Raw genomic sequence first — 20,404 nt, 5'->3', positions numbered from 1 at the left:
CATGAAGCGCTGCGGCTACAACTGGAAAGAAGAGACATCAGAGAAATAGTGCACAACAACCCTAATATGCTGCGTTTAACTAAAATAATTATCTGAAAATCTTAGTTTGAAACATTATCAAGCGAGCCATCTTCTAGCTGGATTCATTGATTATCCCAGCCCACTGAGTTCGGAGAGAGGAGGCGGAGGAGGATGTGCACTAACTCCCGACGCGCAGTGACATTGCAAGTGAGTGCGCTGTGTGCAGGGCCATCTTTGGTCGTCCTCGCCGGTGACAGTGTGGACACTTTATTCCAGTGGACATTAGTGTTGAGTAATTATTAAACAAAATCCAGCTTAGAACAAGCTCGTTTGAAGAAACACTCGGCCAGAGAAAGGGAGTGAACATCCCGCTACGTGGAGTCACTGTCTTCCTTTGCTCCAACACCCTTCATTTCTGCAGGCATAAAGAGGGCGAGAAAGGGAGAGGCGCTGCTCATACAACATGGATGAGGAATACGATGTGATCGTTCTGGGCACCGGACTCACAGTAAGTAGAGAATATCCGTTGTATTCACACACACAAAAACATGGGGAATAGTTGTAAATGACAGACATTGTGAGATAGGTCTGTAAAGCCAGCAGTGAAAACCTCCTCCTTCTTCTCCTCCTCCTCCTCCTCCCGCTGCTGCTCCTCTGTGTGCTTCTGACATGACACTAAATTTTGCAAATGAAAGATGCGCTTCCTGTACCCGAATTATGTTCGCATAACAGGTAGAAAAATGTGTGTCTCGTGGGTTTGGGTCTTTATTAAAATAGGATTTTAATTCCCTGGAGTCGGCTCAGTGTTGTGTACCAGACCGAGCATCTTTTAGGCGTAACCCCTGTGTGTGTCACGGTCCTCCCCACAGAGAAAGGCCTTCATCCTGAGGCTGGCGCAGGCCTGAGCTGAGAGCCGCAGCTCCACACTGTCCGCACACACCCAGAAACAACGCTGCCGTCCCCGACACACTTCTTAATATCCTCAGAACTTAATACACATTTATGAAGTTTTCTAACGCGATATCAACACTTTGTCAACATACGGATTTCCATAATGATGTTATTCCCAAATAAAGATAATAAATAATAACTAACGACACCCTTGTTCATATTGATTCTTATTACTATTATATCGTTAGGGATGTAATTTAATACATGAAGGGATGGTGATGCTTCTGCACATGCGCATTGCATTATTTCAAACCACCCTGCAGCCTTCTGTCAAAAACGTCCTAACTTGAATCCACACACACGTACACACTCACTCTCAATGATTCTGAATAACATTTTAACACTAACTCAGATGTATTAGTGTTTTTTTTTTGTGTGTGTGTGAATTTTTCTACACATTCTTGACTTGTAAGATGACTGTGCATCTTATTTATTTTACGCTGCTTTAACCTGTGCCAGTGCAGTTGTGGCCTGTACATGTAACCGTGTAGTAAACCTGTGAAAGGTTAAATGTTTTTAACCACATTTTTGTTAACAATCAAACATCTTTTTTTACGTTTGTCAAACGGTTACTACACAGTCATTCACCAACACCCACGCTTGCAGCTTTAATGCAGATAGAATTATCCTGGGCGAAAGGTAATCTCCACTCACTCTCTGAGACATTAAATGTCTGACTGGACAAACTTAAGATTCACTTTTGATTTTAAATTAGCTGTAGGGATTTAATTACACCGTGGTAATGTAAGGTGGCCTATAATTTTATTGCACTTTCCAGTCCTAATGACCACTCTCAGTGGTAAATACTACGATTTGGCCACTTTCACAGCACACTCTACACTGTACTGTACACACAGCAGCTTTACTGTCACAAATGATTTACAGTACACCTCATTGGAGCAATTTAGACCTGGGAGACACATTGGTGCATAGACTAGTAGAGTTAGGAATTGTACCCACAGCCTTTCACCTTCAAGACGGCTGGTGATATCGGCTGTTCGTTTTTTTTTTTTCTTTTTTTGTTAAAACGCTCCAGTTTATCAGATGGTTCAGAGTGGCTGTGATGACATCACTTTATCAATCAGACTACACCCAGTGAAGTTCTGCTCCCCTTTTACAGGATGTCTCCTGTAGACGTTGCTGTATGATGTAGTAGTACTGACATATTAGGACTTGACCAGGCCTGCTGCCCAGTTTGGCTGCTGAAGCACTACTGTTACCGTGGATGTGCCTTGGGAGGGCTGGCGGGGGGTTGCGGGGGCGGGTACTGACACTCACTGGTCTTATGTTTCCAGACGAGTCCTGTTCTCAAAAACAGAAGTGGAAAGACAAACACAGAATTGTAGACCACGGTGTTACTTATCTTCTGTTATTGTTTTCAGAGATAATTAGCAGCAGTAGCAGCATTAGCCCCCCCCCACACACCCCCTCATTGTGCTCTGGGGGTCACTCCTGGGTCGCTGTGGCTCCTGCACATTACACATTACACTTCTAGTAGTTATTAGACGGGTCAGGTTATGTGTAGTAACATTAGGGTGCAGAGAAAGATAGGGTTTGCGGCCCTAAGAAGTCACAAGGGCGAAGCCATTATTTTAATTACTGACCTTTTCTGAAAACCATACATTTAACCAATTTGAATCTATGATTTGTACATGCTTTGTCCTCAGTTTCATTTTTACTGCATTATTACCTCATACTAGTTAATAGCACAATTGATGACTTCTGACAAAATTTGACATCATACACACAAATATAAAATATTGCAGTTTCCCAATTAAAATTGAAGTAAATTGTATTTTCATCAAAGCCCTACGGTTGAGATCTTTATGAAATGAATATAATAAATAATAATATCACATGGTGTCTTGACACATTTTCAATTATTTTTTTTCTATAACTGATGATATCATTTTGTAATAAATCTTGTTTCACACAGGAATGCATTCTGTCTGGAATCATGTCTGTGAATGGGAAAAAGGTCCTGCATATGGACAGAAACCCCTACTATGGTGGTGAGAGCTCTTCCATCACCCCGCTGGAGGAGGTAAGGGCTCCTGGGATCTATAAACCAATCAATAACATTTTATGTCCTGCACTACGTCTCATTTTACATCCAGTGCCATCAGCTTCCTTTTTACTGTCTTCATTTATTTTTTATTTCTTCTGCAAAAGCTCCAGACTCTGGAAGCTTCACAAATGTCAGTCTCACAGGATGTTTCTTTTACCAACAGCTGTACAAGCGCTTCAACCTCCCAGATAGTCAGCCTGAGTCCATGGGCAGAGGAAGAGACTGGAACGTCGACCTCATTCCGAAGTTTCTCATGGCCAACGGTCAGTCACATATGCCTTTGTTAAAGCAGCATGAAAACCTAACGACTGTGGAGCAGTTATAGTTATATATAAACACCATCCATAATAACTGATAAGGCTCATAAAATCAAACAGTCATCCTGCAACAAAAGCACAACTTAAGTTGCAGATGCAAGTCATCCCTCTCTAAATCAAGTGGAACAAATCCAATATGATAATCGTTAGTTCCAGTTACATAAAGCAAACACACAGGCAACTTGTGTCTCCTTGTGCACAATACCATCTCTTGTCACAAATCTGCAATTCTTTGAGGGTTTATTCTGGGACGTGACACTCACTGCTGACAGCTACAACAACCAACACTAACCATTTTCCCAGCTTCAAACAATAACTTAAGCAAAGCTCCAAAGCCAGCTCTCAATAGAGGCCACACAGGCAGTCGTGTGGGGCGCCACCTGCTGGGAAGAAGCCCAACTGCAACCCCCCCTTACAAAACAAAAAATCAATATTCAATAATGATAATTTACAGCTTTGACTGGCACCGTTTCCTATAAAGTACAAAACTATCAATGATTGAATTGACTGGCAAAGTTTCCTATAAAGTACAAAACTATCAATAAAAAAAGAAACCTTTAAAGTCAAACCATAATTTTGCCCTGGTGTACAAACTTAAAATCTATACCTCTAAACTACAGTATTTACAGTCAACATCTTTTGGTCAAAATCTCAATCTCAAATGTGACTCACTTTAAATATGTCTCTCCGTGTTAAACCCAAATTATATCGTTGACAGTATTTTAAATGAGGAAGTGACTGTGTTTGTGTGATTGCAGGTCAGCTGGTGAAGATGCTGCTCTACACAGAAGTGACACGGTACCTGGACTTCAAAGTCGTGGAGGGAAGTTTTGTCTACAAGGGAGGAAAGATCTACAAGGTGCCGTCAACTGAGACTGAGGCGCTAGGTTCAAGTAAGTTACCAAAGCTAATCCTCATCAAGTTTTGTCAGCAAATAAAAGACAATTAGAATGTTACAATATATACTGATTCTGTCAGAATTGTTTTTTGAAACGCCCGGTTCATTTTTCCAGATCTGATGGGGATGTTTGAAAAGCGAAGGTTCCGTAAATTTTTAGTCTTCGTGGCCAATTTTGACGAGAACGACCCCAAGACCTTTGAAGGCGTGGACCCTAAAACTACAACCATGAGGGATGTTTACAAGAAGTTTGACCTGGGCCAGGATGTCATTGATTTCACTGGCCACGCCCTGGCCCTCTACAGGACAGATGAGTAAGAACAGTTTTAAGTTTTACCCATAACCAACTTTTTAAAAACTTGAAGTAATAAACGATTCTCCAGGAGGTTCTTCACCAGCTTGTGACTGTTATAACAAAAACATATATATTTTTTAAATTATTTCTCCTCTCCTCTGTTAGCTACCTTGATGTTCCCTGTCTGGATACCATCAACCGCATTAAGCTCTACAGTGAATCACTAGCACGATATGGGAAGAGCCCCTACCTCTACCCTCTGTATGGTCTGGGCGAGCTGCCCCAGGGCTTTGCCAGGTATTTTCACTTCACTTTTATTTATATATTTTAGTCCTGAACAGAAAAACCTAAAACACACCGATATATTTTCCTGAACAGAAAAATTTAAAACACACCACCACTCTACGGGGTTCAACACACGGACACTTGCCCTTTTTTTAATAGATTGAGTGCTATCTATGGAGGAACGTACATGCTGAACAAACCAGTGGATGAGATAGTAGTGGAAGGAGGAAAAGTGGTCGGTGTGAAATCTGAGGGCGAGGTACAGTCGTGTTCTGTTTTTGTCTCTATCGTAATGACTTTACAACGTCAAAACAGACAGAGCGTGAATTTACTTCATTCATTCTCCCCTTCGTGCTGCAGGTGGCGCGTTGTAAGCAGCTCATCTGTGACCCCAGCTACATCCCAGACCGTGTCCGTAAAGCAGGTCAGGTGATCCGTGTGATCTGCATCCTCAGCCACCCAATCAAAAACACTAATGACGCCAACTCCTGCCAGATCATCATTCCTCAGAACCAGGTCAACCGCAACTCAGGTGAGGGACACGGGGGCATCTGTGCAACGGGGAAGGGGGAGGGAGTGGATGGGGGATGTGAAGATTGAGAATACCATATATGAAATACAATTTGGGATGCAGTACCACTGGTAGCCAGCAGGGGTTGTCTCCACAGAAACAAAACCGCCATAGAACCAATTTAAAATTGAAGCTTTCTCAGTAAAACCTCAGTAATTCTGGTCCAATAATTATAGAAAATAAATATATATAATGTGACAATATGAATTTATTAAAAAAAGATTTGACTGTCACTGTGAAAATTTTAATAAAAATATACATATATATATTTAGATCTAGGATTAAACATTGAGATTGTAGTCCTGGATGTGTAGTTGTAGCTGGTGGTTAACATCACTACAGGCGTGTTTCTGGTTCGTTGTCAAAGAAATATTAAATTAATTTGTAATTTGACCCCGTGCTCCCATTAACCCTCTGTCACCCCTGCAGACATCTATGTGTGCATGATCTCCTATGCTCACAATGTGGCCGCCCAGGGCAAGTACATCGCCATTGTCAGCACCACAGTGGAAACCAGTGAACCTGAGACTGAGATCGAACCAGCTCTGGAGCTGCTGGAGCCCATCGACCAAAAGTCAGTCACACGTCCACTGCAGATTTTATCAGTTAATATTTAATCTTTTAGAAATCATTAAATTCTTAAACTATGCACAATGAGTTAATGTTTTTTTTTTTATCCTGTTCAGGTTTGTGGCTATCAGTGATCTTTATGAGCCCACAGACGATGGAACTGAAAGTCAGGTGAGAATTTAATCATAGTGATGGAAAAACTACCATTTACCCCCCGACCCCCACTCACACACATACACATCAGTTAGCTGCAGCAATTGCACTTAATCTACTCGTTATTTTCTTTGAATTAATCTGAAAAATAATATAAAAATAACATTACCAACGTTTTAAAAGAATCTATAACAATATAGAAATTTGGAAATAGCACCAATAACATAAAAGTACATGTTTTAATATATAAATTATAAGTATAGTAATTATTACTGATGTGTTTTTTTTAATTTATTTTATTTTTAGACATTTGCTGCCCTTTTTAGTCCTCGTCTCCTCTCCATGTTTTTGTGACGATCCTGGGGTCATGTGTGTCACAATGAGTGTCTGTGTGGAGCTCAAGAGCAGAACTAATGTTCAGCCTTGGTGAAATTAATGAAATGAAGCTCTGATTCAGGAAAATTGTAATTGAATGTTTTTTTTAAATAATTGATTCGATAAATTCAGTTCGGCTCCACGATCGATTTCACATGAATGTTTAGTGCCACATGGTGGAAGAATTGGTTATTGTTGTTGCCTTAAAACAAAGAAATCAGTGGTTTAGTTGTTCAGTGTCTCAATCCCTGGTCTCCCTCTACTGAATTGCCATTGATCCAAACCCCTGCGTCTCATCTGTCTCTCAGGTCTTTGCCTCGAGGTCCTACGATGCCACCACTCACTTCGAGACCACTTGCAACGACATCAAGGATATCTACAAACGTATGACGGGCAGCGACTTTGACTTTGAGAACATGAAGCGCAAACAGAACGACGTGTTCGGGGAGGATGAGCAGTGAGCTGTAGCAGGGCTCCTGGAAGGAGACCGGGGGGAAAGGGGCAACACAGGGGGTGGGGTCCGGGTTAGAGGAGAAGTCTGTTTGAGCAGTGCTTTAAAAACAAACGTTGGCGGGTGGGTGGGGTTAAAGTGGTGGGGGTGCGTTGCGAGCTGGTTGCCTCCTTTTCCCTGCGTTTCTCTCTCTTTAAAACACGACACTGCTCACACACACACACACACACACACACACTCTGTATCTCTGTCACTGTAAAGCAGGGTTGATGCGGTCTTTCATTCCATTGTAGACTTCACAGTATAACCATGTCTTAACTATTATCATTAGAAGTGAATTTATTACATTTTCCAAGCGTTTCTTACTTTCTGTCTCCACTTTCTCCTCACATAAGCAGCTGCGGCGGAGAGAAGGCGCGACTTCCCGGCTCATTGTAGAATCCTCCAGTCGACATGCATGCATCTTTTACACCGTAGTATTGTACATAGACTCCAAACACTGCGATTCGAAGGCTGGACCATTCCAAGCATCGCTCCCTGTCAACCCTGCTTTCACTTTTCTCTTTCTTGGTCTTTTTCTTGTGTTACTTCAATAGACGCCGCTCCTTTTGGTAAAAATCTGTCGGTCAGGCAAACACATAGAAGAAAAAAACAAAAACAAAAAACAACTAAAAAAAGAAATGAAAAAGTTCAATATAAATGGGCTGTTCTGTCAAATGATAGTGCTCACTTTGCAAATGCTGTTGTGTTCCCTGTGCTATAGCAGGCAAGCTAACCAGTGGCTATTAACTTTGAACTCTTCCTTTCCCTTTGTTCGTGTCGTTTTTATGTCAGTTTTGAATTTTAAAAAGTTTACTTTTAACATCTTAAATTATTGAAGAGATTTATTTCTATAATATTTGGTGCACATTTCACTGGCTGAAGTTATGACGTTTACAGAGCTGAGGTCGAAATTCTGTTTCGGAAGTGGAACATTTAAAAAAAAAGAAGAAAAAAAAGGGAACAGCGGAGGCTAAAAGGTCATGGGGAGGATCAGCCCGGTCGTCTGAGGGTTTCCATATATGATGAAGTATTGTTTGACGATGTGATGGATGTGGACCACGGGTGGGAGAAAGGATGTTTGTGAAGAGAGATTTTAATTGGACGTCTGCAGAGTTGAAAAGAGGGAGACTGAAATTTCAGCTCGTGTTTGTAGTTAAAAGCACCAGACTGTTTCTAGGTTGTTTCAACCCTCACGTCAGTCCCAGAGACCAGTCGTTCCCATGAGTAGCTGTAGTTGTTGATTAGATGCTGATAGGATAGGATTCTCAAAGCCACGCTTATTAGTGCTGTTCATGAATGAACCATGGTGCGCTGATTGGATCGAAGCCTGTGTCCAGTTTAAATGAAACAATGGCTTTGATTAAAGGATCAGTTTGTGGTCGCTCAGTCTTGAGCCTAACATGGTAGAAGTAAAAGCTTCCGATTGATGACGTTAGAGATGTGGCTCATCAGTACTAAAAACAGTTCCATCCCTCGTCATCCTCCTCGCTCAGTCCCCTAACCAACCCAAACCGAGTCGATGTTTTAAAGCGGATCTTAGTCTTATTGTTATCTTATTTATTTGGAATTCCACTGATGTAAATGTGTTTTGTCAAATGCACATGCTTTGCTGTCAGTCTAATGAAGTAATCAACTTTAAAGACAATGCACACCATCATTCTGTTTCTGGGTTGTTTCTTTTTGTTTTTGTTGCTGTGTCACTGTGTTTATGTTTACCTTAATAACTGATCATTCCAGTGAGGCGTTTCACCGTGATTACGAGCATTAATCAGAAACCTGTTCAGTTTGCTGTAAACATGGTTTCAAACTGCTCCTCTCTGTCCCTGGATTAAAAACTGGAATAATGTTTACTCTTTTTTTTTTGAAGCCCTCCTTTCTCTGCCCTTACTGCACATCAAATACTCGACTCTTACTCTCTCTTTTTTATTTATTGAAAACAAAAAGCCTCATGTGTGATTGTACCGTTTTGATTTTCATCAAATTCGGCCGCTGAAAATCACGATTTGACAATATCCCTGGAATTCGGCAAGATGAATCGTTCAGGCTGAGTAGTAGAAAACTTACTGTCCTTGTGTGATCACTAGTATGTGAACAATGCCTAATGTCTTGTGTAACATATAAAATAAAATTAAACTACGAATGAAATGATAGAAAAATAAAAAAAAAAAAGCACATGGCAAACGTGAAAAATTTGCAGTTGTGGGTTCTTTTTTGTTTCTTTGTTAAACAGTAACCAGATCAGGACGAGACGAGGATTAAAATATAATGTGATTTCCTTCAACTGTTCCCCAAATAATCATTCGATTTATATCTTACTTTACACAACTGAGAAATCACTTCACACAACCCGATTGTTGACATTAGGAGGTCCAAGAAAAGTTTTTTTTAAAAATAAAAATAAACCTCAACCAAGTCTTATTTGTTGGATATATTAGGTTGATACATTTACAGAAGGCACATCACTGGTTTGTGCGAATAACCGCGCAGGTTTTGACCTTGCTCTGACCCTGGGAAGTTTTACGTCTGTGAAATAAGTTTCTACCTGAATGCAACAAATTGTTTCTTAAATTGTAAAGATCTCTGGTTTTAGAAAAAAAAAAGTAAACACTTGAAAATACTTTAAGGTGACTCACATCTTCTGACCTTTTAAAAAGTAAACACTTTAAGGTGACTCACATCTTCTGACCAGGCTAATGATGTTATATGGACAAAATCTAAACATACAAATACAAACTAGTTTTTTTTAAACATTCGTAGCCAAAATAAATATAATGATAATGTTTAAACTATTTATTCTGAGATCTCTGTTTAATAATCATTAAATATCCAAACAGTCCGCTTATAATCGCTGAGGTTAAGAACAGATCTGATGTGTGAGGCTCAAAGTGCTGCAGCACAAAGTGACATTTTGTTGTTGCCATGCCATCAGCAGAACATCATGTCTCTGTCATAGATGCACAACACAGAGCTGCACTCACATTAAAATTCAGGCGAATGTACAAAGAACGGTTTAGTCCTTCATTATGGTTTTTGAAGGTGGAACGTTTGTGGCGTCTCCTCCACTCGCTCAGTCCCTGTTTTGTAACCACACCTGCTTTTCACAGCAGCCTACACGGCTCAAAGACAGTGGCAGCTCGTCCTTTGTTCAGTAACCCTGCCACGATAACTGCTGCTGGTGACTAAGAGGCGCTGAGGTGGAGCTGACTCAGCTAGAATTACACATGATCAACCACGTAGCTCTTGTACGGATGACCCAGAAGTCTCTGCACCTCTGCCTTCGGCACCACCCAGCATTTGCCCACGTGACGTCTCTGCACCGTGTCTTTTAGTGTCTTGTCTTGCAAAGTGACTGACATGTGCTCTGACCCCCACCTCAGTGTACCTCTGGCTAGAAGTCCATCCTTACTGGGTCGGGGAGCTCCTCTGTCCATGTGGTTCTTCAGCACTGTTACGTCCATGTCTGCGTTTTGAAACTGACCTGAGGACAGAAAAAGGAAACCAGTCTATGTCTTCATTTACATCGGAATTTAATAGTTTTTCAAAAATGTATTTTTGTTTTAGCACTTGTTTAAAATTCATTTCATTTTTAATTACAGCAAAAAAGTGTCTAACAGGCAGAACAATTAAATACTCTTCCACTAGGTGACAGCAGAGGGCAGTAAAAACAAACAAAAAAAAGCTGTTGAAGAAGATCTTCAAGTGTTTTTCTTCAATTCCTTAGAGGATGTCAATGTTGTATTCAACTAAACAGGTAAACTGTGAGTAAATTAATCCAACCCAACATTTTTAATGTTTCTTCCCGCACTGAAGGACTTACCTAAAAGTCCTTGGGTTGAAGTGGACAGACCTTGTCCATCAGTGATGTAAAAACCCAGGTGAGCCTTCTGGAGGTAACTGGGGTGTTTATAGTGGTGGAACAGTACCAGGAACCGTATGTGTTTGGCCAACTGGATCCAGCAGTTTTTATGGTTGTCCACAGCTACTGTCACACCTTGTCTCGTCACTGACCCCTGCTGATTGATGGGAAGAACATCCCGCCCTTCACCTTCTAGCACAACAGTGTCCAGTGAAATGGTGATCATGATTCCAGCAGACCCTGCCCTGGCTGTGGAGATGGTGAGCTGGTCAAAGTAGGTTCTGGGGCGGTCCTCGGCTCCATGGTTAGAGGGAGCTCCTATCAGGTGTCCATCTACAATGATTCCTGAAGGAGGAAAAAAACAGACGCACAGGTTGGATTATCCTGCCTTAAAGTAAGGCACCTGAAGAAAACATCTGAAAAATAAAAGTCAGAGCATCAGGCACCTTTCTCTGAGTCCTCTAAAAGTCTGAGAACATCATTGGCTCTGCCGTCTACTGTGAAACACAGACTCTGATGCATCTTCGGCAGCTGGACCACAAAATGAGGATCTCCATCGACTACAATGAACAACAAAATTAATGCAACTGGTAGTGATATGATAAAAACAAATATAGAGCTCATGATCCTGACCTGATGAGAAGACCCTGACGGTACTGTGTACGGACGGAGACTCTAAAATGACAAGACATTTAAACGAACGACTGTCCTTTAATATATATATATATACAGTATATATATTGGAGACACGAGAGAATCTAGGCACATTTTTGTTATAATTCACACAATGATGATGAAAATTCTAACAGAGCTTTTATTTCATTTTAATTTATGTGTGAAAATTCTGACATAGCTTTTATTTCATTTTAATTTATGTGTCAGTGAAATGGTTCATGTTGGTGTCCATGGCTGCAGATGTCTGCTCCAGACCTGCAGTGTGAACTCTTTTTATGACATGCATTTGTAGAAACAGTCACTGTACTCTTCAAACTCCTTTTATGATATGCATTTGTAGAAACAGTCACTGTACTCACCAAACGATCCTGTATCAGGGCTATCGTCCCCTACAAACATCAGAAATATATACGTATATTATAAGGACTGTATATGAAAGACAACATTTATAGAAAGAAAGAAATATTTCCATATTCGAGGAACATTTAAAGCTCACAGGTATCATAGTTGAGGTCATAGTCATAGTCATAGGTGGCGTCATAGTCTGGGAAAAACAAAAAGAGAATTGATGAAGATGAATTAACAACTGTGCTTTTTAACAAGGTGTGTAAATATTGAAGAGTCGGACTCACCTTTCACAAGGTCAATATCTAATAAAAAGAGACCACAAATACTTTCACTACATTTTTTAAAATTATTTGTTCAATGCCAGGTTAATGCCAACCAAATCCTAGAGGATAAAAACCATTCAATTCAGTTAAACTGTACCTTTTCTCTGAAACTGAATAGAAGTAGAGACATCTGGTGGAGGAATTAAAAACATCCAGTTAGTGATACTTACAAAATGTGTGGAATTCTTTTCGACTTCCAGCATCTCAGTGCACAGGAATGCTGTGTTTGTGACAAACTTACCCAGAAGCCCCGCTGCCTCCCATAATCGAGGCCCATCTGTAGCACCAGGCATGGGAGCAAAGGTCGCTGACACCAGTGTGGCGATGTTGACGTCTGAGTCAACAGCAGCATTAGTGTTGTTGTTGTCTTCCACAGAAGAGAATGGAGGAGGAGGAGGAGGAGGAGACTGTTCAGACAGAGAGGTGTTGGTTCCAGACTGATGAACGTCGGGAGCAGACGTGCTGCTGACATCGGCCTCCGTGGAGGTCGCTGTCGACAGTGTGCTGAGCTGTGGGGTAAAATATCTGCTGAGTAAGGGAGCAGTGTTGTTTTTGACTGAAGTGAACGGAGGCGTGGTGGTAATTGTCGTTGAAGGACTGGTCGTCTTTACTGCACTGGACTGAGAGCTGGAGAGTTTTCCAGGTCCAGGTGGTGATGCAGTTTTAAGGACATTAAGCAGGGAGGAGGAGATCTTTCCAGCAGGAAGAACAGGCGGAGAAAGACTTTTTGAACTATTTCGGGGCGGATTATATTTTCTGCTGGATAATGGAGCTGGAGCAGTTCTGCTGGAGCTGGGACTTGAGGTTGTGGTTTTCCTGGCAGGTGTCTTTGCTGTGGAGGTTGGTGGAGAGCTCTTTTTAATCTGTGGTGGATTTGGAGGTGGCTGAGGAGTCTCTGGTTTCGTTTTGGTCGGTCTAGACTTTGAAGCTGCACTGTGCTTTCTCACAGCTGCATCAGCTGATATTTTTGGTGTAGTGGTTGTTACTGTTGGGGTTGTAGTGGCTGTTGTTGTTGGTTTTGGAGTGGTTGGAGTGGGAGCAGCTTCATCTGCATCTGGCTTGACTACAACTAAAGAGGTGAACGGTGTTACAAAGTTATATTTAATGGAAAGATTTGTAGCTTTCTCTGCCAGTAACCTCTGTGCTGAAAGGTCAGTAGTGTTCAGTTTGGCCAGCAGCAGCTCTTTGATGGTGTAATAAGCCCAAAGGCGATGCACAAAACTGGATACACCTTCTGGAGAAGCAGAACAGTTTGGTAAAGCTGTGCTCTCATTACGCTCTGCCTCAGAGACCAACACATCGTTCTCCAACTTTACACGTTGCTTGGAATCAGTGGCGAACAACGACACCTTCAAATCCTTGACCCCTGGTTTGACTCTTCCGGCAACAACAAGCTCGGAGCCTTGGAAGTAGTTTGGGAACAATGAGATGGTAATATCGAAGGCTTGTTCGTCCAGGTAGGAAAGTTGGATGTCTGAAAGCAGAGGGCTAGCGACTTCATCGTAGAAACCCTTCAGCTGCAGAGCTGCGTCTGCCTCCTCGTACACCATTCTGGCTACACCTCGGTTGTTGAGAGCCAAGCGTCTCAGAAGGAGGAAGTCTGCATCATCGCCAAAGGCAAGACCAAACAGAGAGGCCGAGCCCAAGGCCTTCCTGGCGTTACTGAGGATGGTGTCACCGGCAGTTACTCCAATGGTAGCTTCTCCATCAGTGAGGAAAATCACCAGGGGAACACGGCGAGATGATTGTTGGCCACGTGAATCCAGAGGCGGAGGATTGACGAGTTGAGCAGCAGAAAGGAGAGCCGCGTTGATGTTGGTCCCTAAGAGAGAAAGTGGCCACAATGGGGGAGGGTTGACTGTACAGGATGAAAGCCAAAGAAAGGACCAGAAAAAAACTGTTCATTTTACTCACATCCTTCAGCGATGATCCTCTTCACAAAATCCTTGGCATCTCTCACATTCTGCCGAGTGGCTCGCACCGTTCGACCTTTCTTCCAAGTTTGGACCTTGTCTGAGAAGGTTATGATGTTGAAGTGGTCGCCCTCCCTCAGGTCTGTCAGGATGGTGCTCATGGCCTGTTTGGTCTGCAGAGAAAAATGATTAGAATTAAGTCATTTCCTCTTTACAGAAGTGTAAATCAACATTGTTTTTAAAATGTGTTTGTCAAAGTGACCTGTTTGATCTTGGTTCCAATCATGGAGCCACTGACATCAATGACAAAAATGACATCCTTAGGAACCACAGGAAGCCCTCTGGGTGCAAAATAATGTGCAAAATACCCATCATGCACCTGAGAAAGAGTAAGAAGGAAAAAAGGGGGTCAAAGAGGTTTATTAATTTATTTGATGAAATACCTAATGAAATGCAATAATCTATAATAGAAGCTCCGCCCACCTGGACATCACCTAAGAGGTCTCGCAGGTCCACATCATACTGGATGACAAAGTCTGCATCCAGGCCCTTGGCAGAGATGCTGTTCTGCTGCTGCATAGTGGGATTGTAGCGAACTCGAGCGCAGCTGCTTCGCTGCTCAACATGAGTGGAGGCCGGAGCGTCAGCATCACCTGAAGTCAGAGAGTGGTTTTGACAGTGAAAGAAGGTTGGTTTAATTATCTGGTTGTCAATTCTCTAATGTGAGATCTGCTATAATGTAATGCAACCCCCATTGTTCTTCTGAAGCTTCAATACTTATATATATAATAATATATATATACACACGGGTCTTACCTTTCCCAGTGTTTGACAGCAGTCGGCTGGTCCTCAGTGGCAGAACTTTGATGAAGTTGATGCCTGTTCGCTCTGCTATACTGACATCTACAGTCAGGTTCTCCACAGGTTGTCCAGGCCTCAGACCCAGACTGAGTTCATATCGGCCCAGACGCCGAGGTAAGAGTTCTTCATAGGTCAGACAGAAGGAGACATGGGCACCTGAGGGCACGCTCACCGCCACACGGAACTTCTCGATCTCCCTTTCTCTGCGGAGACAATCAGATGACGCACATTTTCAGATTAAACACATCACAATGACTTGTTTTATTGCTGCTTATGGATTTGAACAATCCGACAGACTGACTTGGTGGCAACGAGTCCAGCGGTTTTTCCCTGCTTTTTAGCAGCGTCGTATATTTTCCTGGCAGCAGCTCTTTCCTTCACCTGGGCCACGTACACCTTGTCGTTAGAGGTGCTGATGGGAAAAAGGAAGAAGAAACAGCTTTCTGTAAGAGTGACAGACATTATATTTCAGTCACAAACATGGCGACTTGTTGAGAATGGTAGCTTTTTTTTTACTCTCTGCATTTCCACAGTTTTAACAAAACTGCATACAAACAGCTATTGTGCGTGTGTGTGAGTGTGTGTGTGTGTGTGCAGATGAAGTGAAGGGGAGGTGGGTCATTAGGGGGTTGCGTGGAAAAAAGTAATTTCCCTCCAAAAACAGCACTAATGAAGCGCGATTTTGCACGCTGTCGACGTCGCACGGAAGCGGACGTCTGTGTTACACCCACCAAAATCCTAACTCAATTCACTGCTTCAAACGGCATCCAACTCAAACAGTGCACGTCCTAGACTTTGGTAACCGCTGATGTCATGTGACGAGGTGCTAAATTAAGGTCAAGTCCGTTCAACAAATATATCCAAAGAGAAAAAAAAATCCCACCGCAGGCTAACCTAAATAAACCCGCAGACTTGAAGTCGGCTCTTGTTTGAGATGCAGCAGAATGGCATGAGAGAGAGCGCGTGTGGAAAATGGAGGCACTTGTGTTTACATGTGTGGCTGGCTGAGGGGGTAAAGGAGCGCGGTGCATCGGTGACCCACACACAGAACACAGAGTTCTTAGTTTCATGCACAGATATGCCAAAGAACTTTTTTTTCCTCTGGGCATTTGGTGATGCACAGGCGGGTGAAAATGTATGTGTATGCGTGACACATGGGGCTGTGACAGATTATGGCTGTAAGAAGTTGTACACCTTCCAGACTCACATATACCTGAAATGTTTATTTCCACCTCCGTGTGCATACAGTAGATGCAGGTGTGTATGTATGTATTCATTATTGTTGCCTTCTTAGCACCATTTTTGGAAGTGCTACGGAATTCCCGATGATCAGAAACCAAAGCCAGGTTCTAATAAGGCAGAACTTTATTTCTGTGGTTCTGGTCAAAGTAAAATGAAGATGAAAATGTAATTATGGGTGAGTTAGAATTAGAACTAATGTTCATTATAGAAATAAAGTTCTGCTCTGGCTGTACTCTTGACTTAAAGTTAATGTTAATGGAAATAATAATAGCTGCACAGTTAAGTGTGTATGTTTTCCTGGTATACCTATACTTGTGGGGACACTAATTAGGGACCAAAAAAAATAATTTGGGGACAGTGTCCTTGTGAGGACATTTTGCAGGGCCCTCTGGGTGAGGGAATATTTTGAGCTTTAAAATTTAGTTTCTAGTTAGGATTACATGCAGGGTCAGATTACAGTTAGGGTAAAGATTAGGATTAAGGGGTTGGTTGTAATAGTTGAAATTGGGGTTAGAGACTAGGTAATGCATGACGTGTATGTGGAGCGCTCAAAAAATTCAAAAACAGTGTGTGTGCGTGTGCGTGATATCTAAACTGGCACGGTGCCATTGTAAACTGTGGTCAGGGGAAAAAGAAGACTTGGCAAACTCCTGTGATTTTCTCTAATAAATTTCAAACTTTCTAGTTACAAAGATGGATATTCATCTGCGCTCGGGTTCCTCCTTCATCTGACCTGCTTCCGCTCCCAAATCCAGCTCCATGGTTGCTGTTTGGTTTCGCAATGTTGACTTATTTGTTTTATTTATATTTAGCTTTCTAGATGGGGGAAAAGAGGAGGGAGGCTGGTTCCTAAAAGTCTTTCATCAACTCAGGACTTAGGTCCTGTTTCCTTACATAATCCCTCTGAAGTTTATAGCTGCAGTCACATTGTCAACAAGGACATTAATGTTATTTATTTTTGCTTCTAAATTTCAAGTGGAGAAAAATAAACTATGCCACTGCCCTCCTGAAATCCCCAGGACAAAGTTGGGAGGGGCCGGAGGTCACATGACCAGATAAATAAAACACGTTGAGGTAAAAGTGTGAAACAGTGGGCTCGGCTTACATTGTAAAGTTGGAGATAAAGGCAGAAGATGGCAGGTCCACCTCAAAGGCTGCTTCCTTAATGATGGGGAGCTGGTTCCACACTGAGCTCTGGACTGTAGTAACAGCATAGCGGGACACAACAGAACACCTGACATGGTAGTTGGTCACCTTGAGCTAGGAATAAAGGAAAAATGAAGACATAAATCATGTCACTCTGCAGGACGATAGCTGGGGTTCTTTATCCCTGTTCTGGATAGAGTGTTAAGTTTAACATTTCAAAAACAAACAAAAAAAGCAGTGACATTTTAAGTGTGTCTGCTCTCACACACTCTTTGATTTCATTGGTCAGATTGACCAGATCTGGTTATGTGACCTCAGGTGGAGGAGACAACAGAGGAGAAGAGACACATCATCTTTTTATTTCGCCAAAAATAAGGCAAACTGTAAAGATTGAATTACTATAGTTTCTCGTTTAGATCTGTCTGAAACTTAAATAAAATAAAAAATTAAGATACTATGACCAATATAACAAATCCCCTCTGGTTGTGGATGATACAGTATAAACTACTAGCTCAGACTTAGCAAAAGCTTTTATGGACATCTGAACTTTTAAAACAACATCCAAAATCTTTGGACTAATTATGAGTTTTGTTGTGAATTTATTTTCTCTGCATGCAGTAAGTGGAAATTAATAAAGTTTTTTTAACAGGATATTCTTCTTTATTCTATGAACTCTTCTATTTCACCATACAGTGGCAAACGCACAGTAATTTGTGAGGTATGATAAATTGATTATTGTTTTACTTACGACACCCGTGCACAGAACTTACCACTGGTTTTGTTGGTTTGCTTTGCCGTTTTGCTCTCTGAAAAAAAAAAACAAGGCAAAGAGTCACAAAGTGCTAGTGTTCTGCATATTTGAGATAAGTGCTGTGTGGTGCAGCATGAAAACACGGCGCTTAAAAATACCCATTTCGCGGTAATCGTCACAATCTGACTATGTGAGGGTTGTTTGGGGGGATTTTGTGTCAAAGCAGTCTGAATCAAAGGCATTCATGAATACAGGGGAAGTGGAACTGGAAATAAATGCTTTCACTGTACACAGCGCCAGTGAAGGTGTTTGGCCTCAAAATGGTAATTTTGGACACAAGTCACTGCTGTGTCAATATATTACTACACATCAGGGCATTGAAGGGAATTTAACACAATTGAATAAGCATGAAAAAAATAAACCCACTACACATGATAAAAGTTAAGAAAAAGTTGTGTGAACATACAATTGAAAAGATTAAAAAATATTAGTACTGAATTTAAAATACTGAATTATATAATACACATATTCAACATTGGTATCACATTCCCTGTATGTGTGAAAATAAAAATAAAATATTCACCTGTAAGTTAACTTTTTCTCCGAGGTGTGCTTCAAAATCCTCTGACAGTGCCTCCTGTACATACAGAGTGAAGAAAACCAGCACGCACTGAAGTGTTATGTTCATTATGTCCATTATTTTTCTCAGACTCCAAATTGAACTTGACTGGTGAAGTGAGGCGGCTCGTACAGCAGGATGTTGTGATCACACCTCACATTTTACACCCAGTCTTCCCTCCACGGGGCAGCCTTCCCCCGCCCTCACCTTACCGTAGGTCAAGCAGCTCCAATAACAACAGAAACGCTCAGTGATAAAACAACTACAAGCATATCACGAAAAAAATATATATATTCAAACGTTACGTGAGCTCCACAGAGATGAGGAGAGCAGCTCTCAGTCTGTGCTCATGTAAACCATGCTGGAAATTTCACAGACTGCTGCCACTGAAGGTTCACGTGAAATGAGGGATTATTAACCCCTGCTTGGCTGTTTGAAGAAAGTACCCCACTACCTAAACACCTCCTCCTCCTCCTCCTCCTGCTGCTGCTGCTTTGAGAGTGGAAACTGTTTCTAGGGCACAGCCCATGTCACTAGAATGCCAGTTTCCATTTCTCCTGAGTGATCTTTAATAATGGCCCATTATTACGTGTCTTGGAGTAACAGCACTTTGTCTGTTTGGTGAACCATTTGAATATTTATACTTATGCTGACCTAAAATTAATATAAAAAAAAACTTAAAAATGAGATCTTCTGTCTGGACTTTGTTTTTAAAATAATTATCAGATTTTCCAGCAGTCATTTCATGTCACAGGACACCTACTGTATGGTGCTGTGTTTAACAACATGGTTTCTGTACTCTTTATTTTCTTGTTTTCCCTTTCTGTGGGCTAAATAACTCTGGCTTGACATATTTTTCAATGAACAAAAGTCCCATTGGATGACAGTAATGCAAACCATAATACGTAGAGCTATAAATTCCGCAGAAAAAGAAAAACGGCTGCGGTTGTTAGCAAGGTTAGCTTAGACTAGCATAGCTTAGCCTAGCTTTTCTTTTTTTTTTTATCAACAGCATTTTAATGTAATTCGAGGCAAGAATTAAGGTTTGTTATCATATTTTGACATTTTAAAGATTTACAGAGCAGCTGAGTTTCTTTTAGCCAACCTAACCTTCACTTGTGGTTCTCACTCTCCAATACATGAACTTCATATTTTTTGGCTCGTTGTTCACTTGTTAATGGCGGCATGAATAGCTGTGGAAAGGCTCGGATAACATAACAAAAAACCCCGCTTGGACAAACAACATGGACAAATCGATAAAAGTGGTTAGCGCTCTTTCCATAGATACAACCTGTATCATGAGTGAACCTCACTTACACTTGACGTTGTGATTGTCTGCAGCGCCCCCCTGCGACCCTGCAAAGGAAGTCACGTATTTTCCCCTCCATGTGCAAACATATGGATTCAACATTGCTGTTACATTTACCCTCCAGTAGATGTCAGTCTTGTCAGACTGTACGAGCTTCGTTAGTTTATCATTGAGTACATAACGAAAAATATATTTCATAATAGTTAAACAATGTAATTTGCTATAACACGGTGAACCAAATAAATATAAAATTCCACTTCGACTGCTATTTATAAAACATACAGCATGGAGGGCAACTAGTGTTTTTTTTCACCTCAACATTTTATTCCAACAGGTTCATTTCAACATTTGAAACATCTGTGGT

General features: G+C 41.4%; 2 protein-coding genes across 3 annotated transcripts; one reads left to right on the top strand and one right to left on the bottom strand.

The window, feature by feature from the left end:
• The first annotated feature begins 221 nt into the window (after window positions 1-221).
• Window positions 222-9,178, top strand: gdi1 (GDP dissociation inhibitor 1). Its single transcript, XM_008318963.3, has 11 exons — window positions 222-529; window positions 2,909-3,016; window positions 3,204-3,303; window positions 4,116-4,250; window positions 4,371-4,569; window positions 4,716-4,847; window positions 4,995-5,094; window positions 5,196-5,367; window positions 5,836-5,980; window positions 6,093-6,147; window positions 6,813-9,178. Exons 1-11 carry the CDS (start codon window positions 485-487, stop codon window positions 6,963-6,965), a joined length of 1,344 nt encoding a protein of 447 aa, XP_008317185.1. The 5' UTR covers window positions 222-484; the 3' UTR covers window positions 6,966-9,178.
• Window positions 8,825-20,355, bottom strand: itih6 (inter-alpha-trypsin inhibitor heavy chain family member 6). Of its 2 annotated transcripts, XM_008318964.3 has the most exons (18): window positions 18,696-20,355; window positions 18,132-18,167; window positions 17,321-17,475; window positions 15,275-15,385; window positions 14,929-15,176; window positions 14,596-14,765; window positions 14,375-14,491; window positions 14,114-14,285; window positions 12,441-14,021; window positions 12,297-12,329; window positions 12,161-12,178; window positions 12,025-12,072; window positions 11,888-11,917; window positions 11,487-11,528; window positions 11,300-11,413; window positions 10,815-11,198; window positions 9,684-10,475; window positions 8,825-9,640 (listed from the first exon to the last, which is right to left on the bottom strand). In XM_008318964.3, the coding sequence occupies exons 1-17, from the start codon at window positions 18,807-18,809 to the stop codon at window positions 10,213-10,215; spliced, it is 3,636 nt and encodes a 1,211-aa protein (XP_008317186.1). In that variant the 5' UTR covers window positions 18,810-20,355; the 3' UTR covers window positions 8,825-9,640; window positions 9,684-10,212. The 2 variants fall into 2 exon arrangements, with proteins under 2 accessions (XP_008317186.1, XP_008317187.1); XM_008318965.3 differs by lacking the exon at window positions 12,161-12,178.
• Between the last annotated feature and the right edge of the window lie 49 nt (window positions 20,356-20,404).

Source organism: Cynoglossus semilaevis, chromosome 10 (assembly GCF_000523025.1).
Source record: "Cynoglossus semilaevis isolate Cse_v1.0 chromosome 10, Cse_v1.0, whole genome shotgun sequence".
NCBI classification, from domain to species: Eukaryota; Metazoa; Chordata; class Actinopteri; order Pleuronectiformes; family Cynoglossidae; genus Cynoglossus; species Cynoglossus semilaevis.
The sequence above is the reverse complement of the archived record's forward strand: the minus strand, read 5'-3'. Positions and strand labels throughout refer to the sequence as shown.

What these genes read in the sequence shown, in the direction of transcription:
- gdi1 (XM_008318963.3), top strand. Translation starts at nt 485, where the DNA reads ATGGATGAGGAATACGATGTGATCGTTCTGGGCACCGGACTCACA. An exon ending in CCATCACCCCGCTGGAGGAG is followed by an intron (nt 3,017 to 3,203) that starts GTAAGGGCTCCT and finishes TTTTACCAACAG; the next exon opens with CTGTACAAGCGCTTCAACCT. An exon ending in CTGCCCCAGGGCTTTGCCAG is followed by an intron (nt 4,848 to 4,994) that starts GTATTTTCACTT and finishes TTTTTTTAATAG; the next exon opens with ATTGAGTGCTATCTATGGAG.
- itih6 (XM_008318964.3), bottom strand. Translation starts at nt 18,809, where the DNA reads ATGGACATAATGAACATAACACTTCAGTGCGTGCTGGTTTTCTTCACT. An exon ending in CGTCAGGGTCTTCTCATCAG is followed by an intron (nt 11,414 to 11,486) that starts GTCAGGATCATG and finishes TGTTCATTGTAG; the next exon opens with TCGATGGAGATCCTCATTTT. An exon ending in TTCAACCCAAGGACTTTTAG is followed by an intron (nt 10,476 to 10,814) that starts GTAAGTCCTTCA and finishes TTCTGTCCTCAG; the next exon opens with GTCAGTTTCAAAACGCAGAC.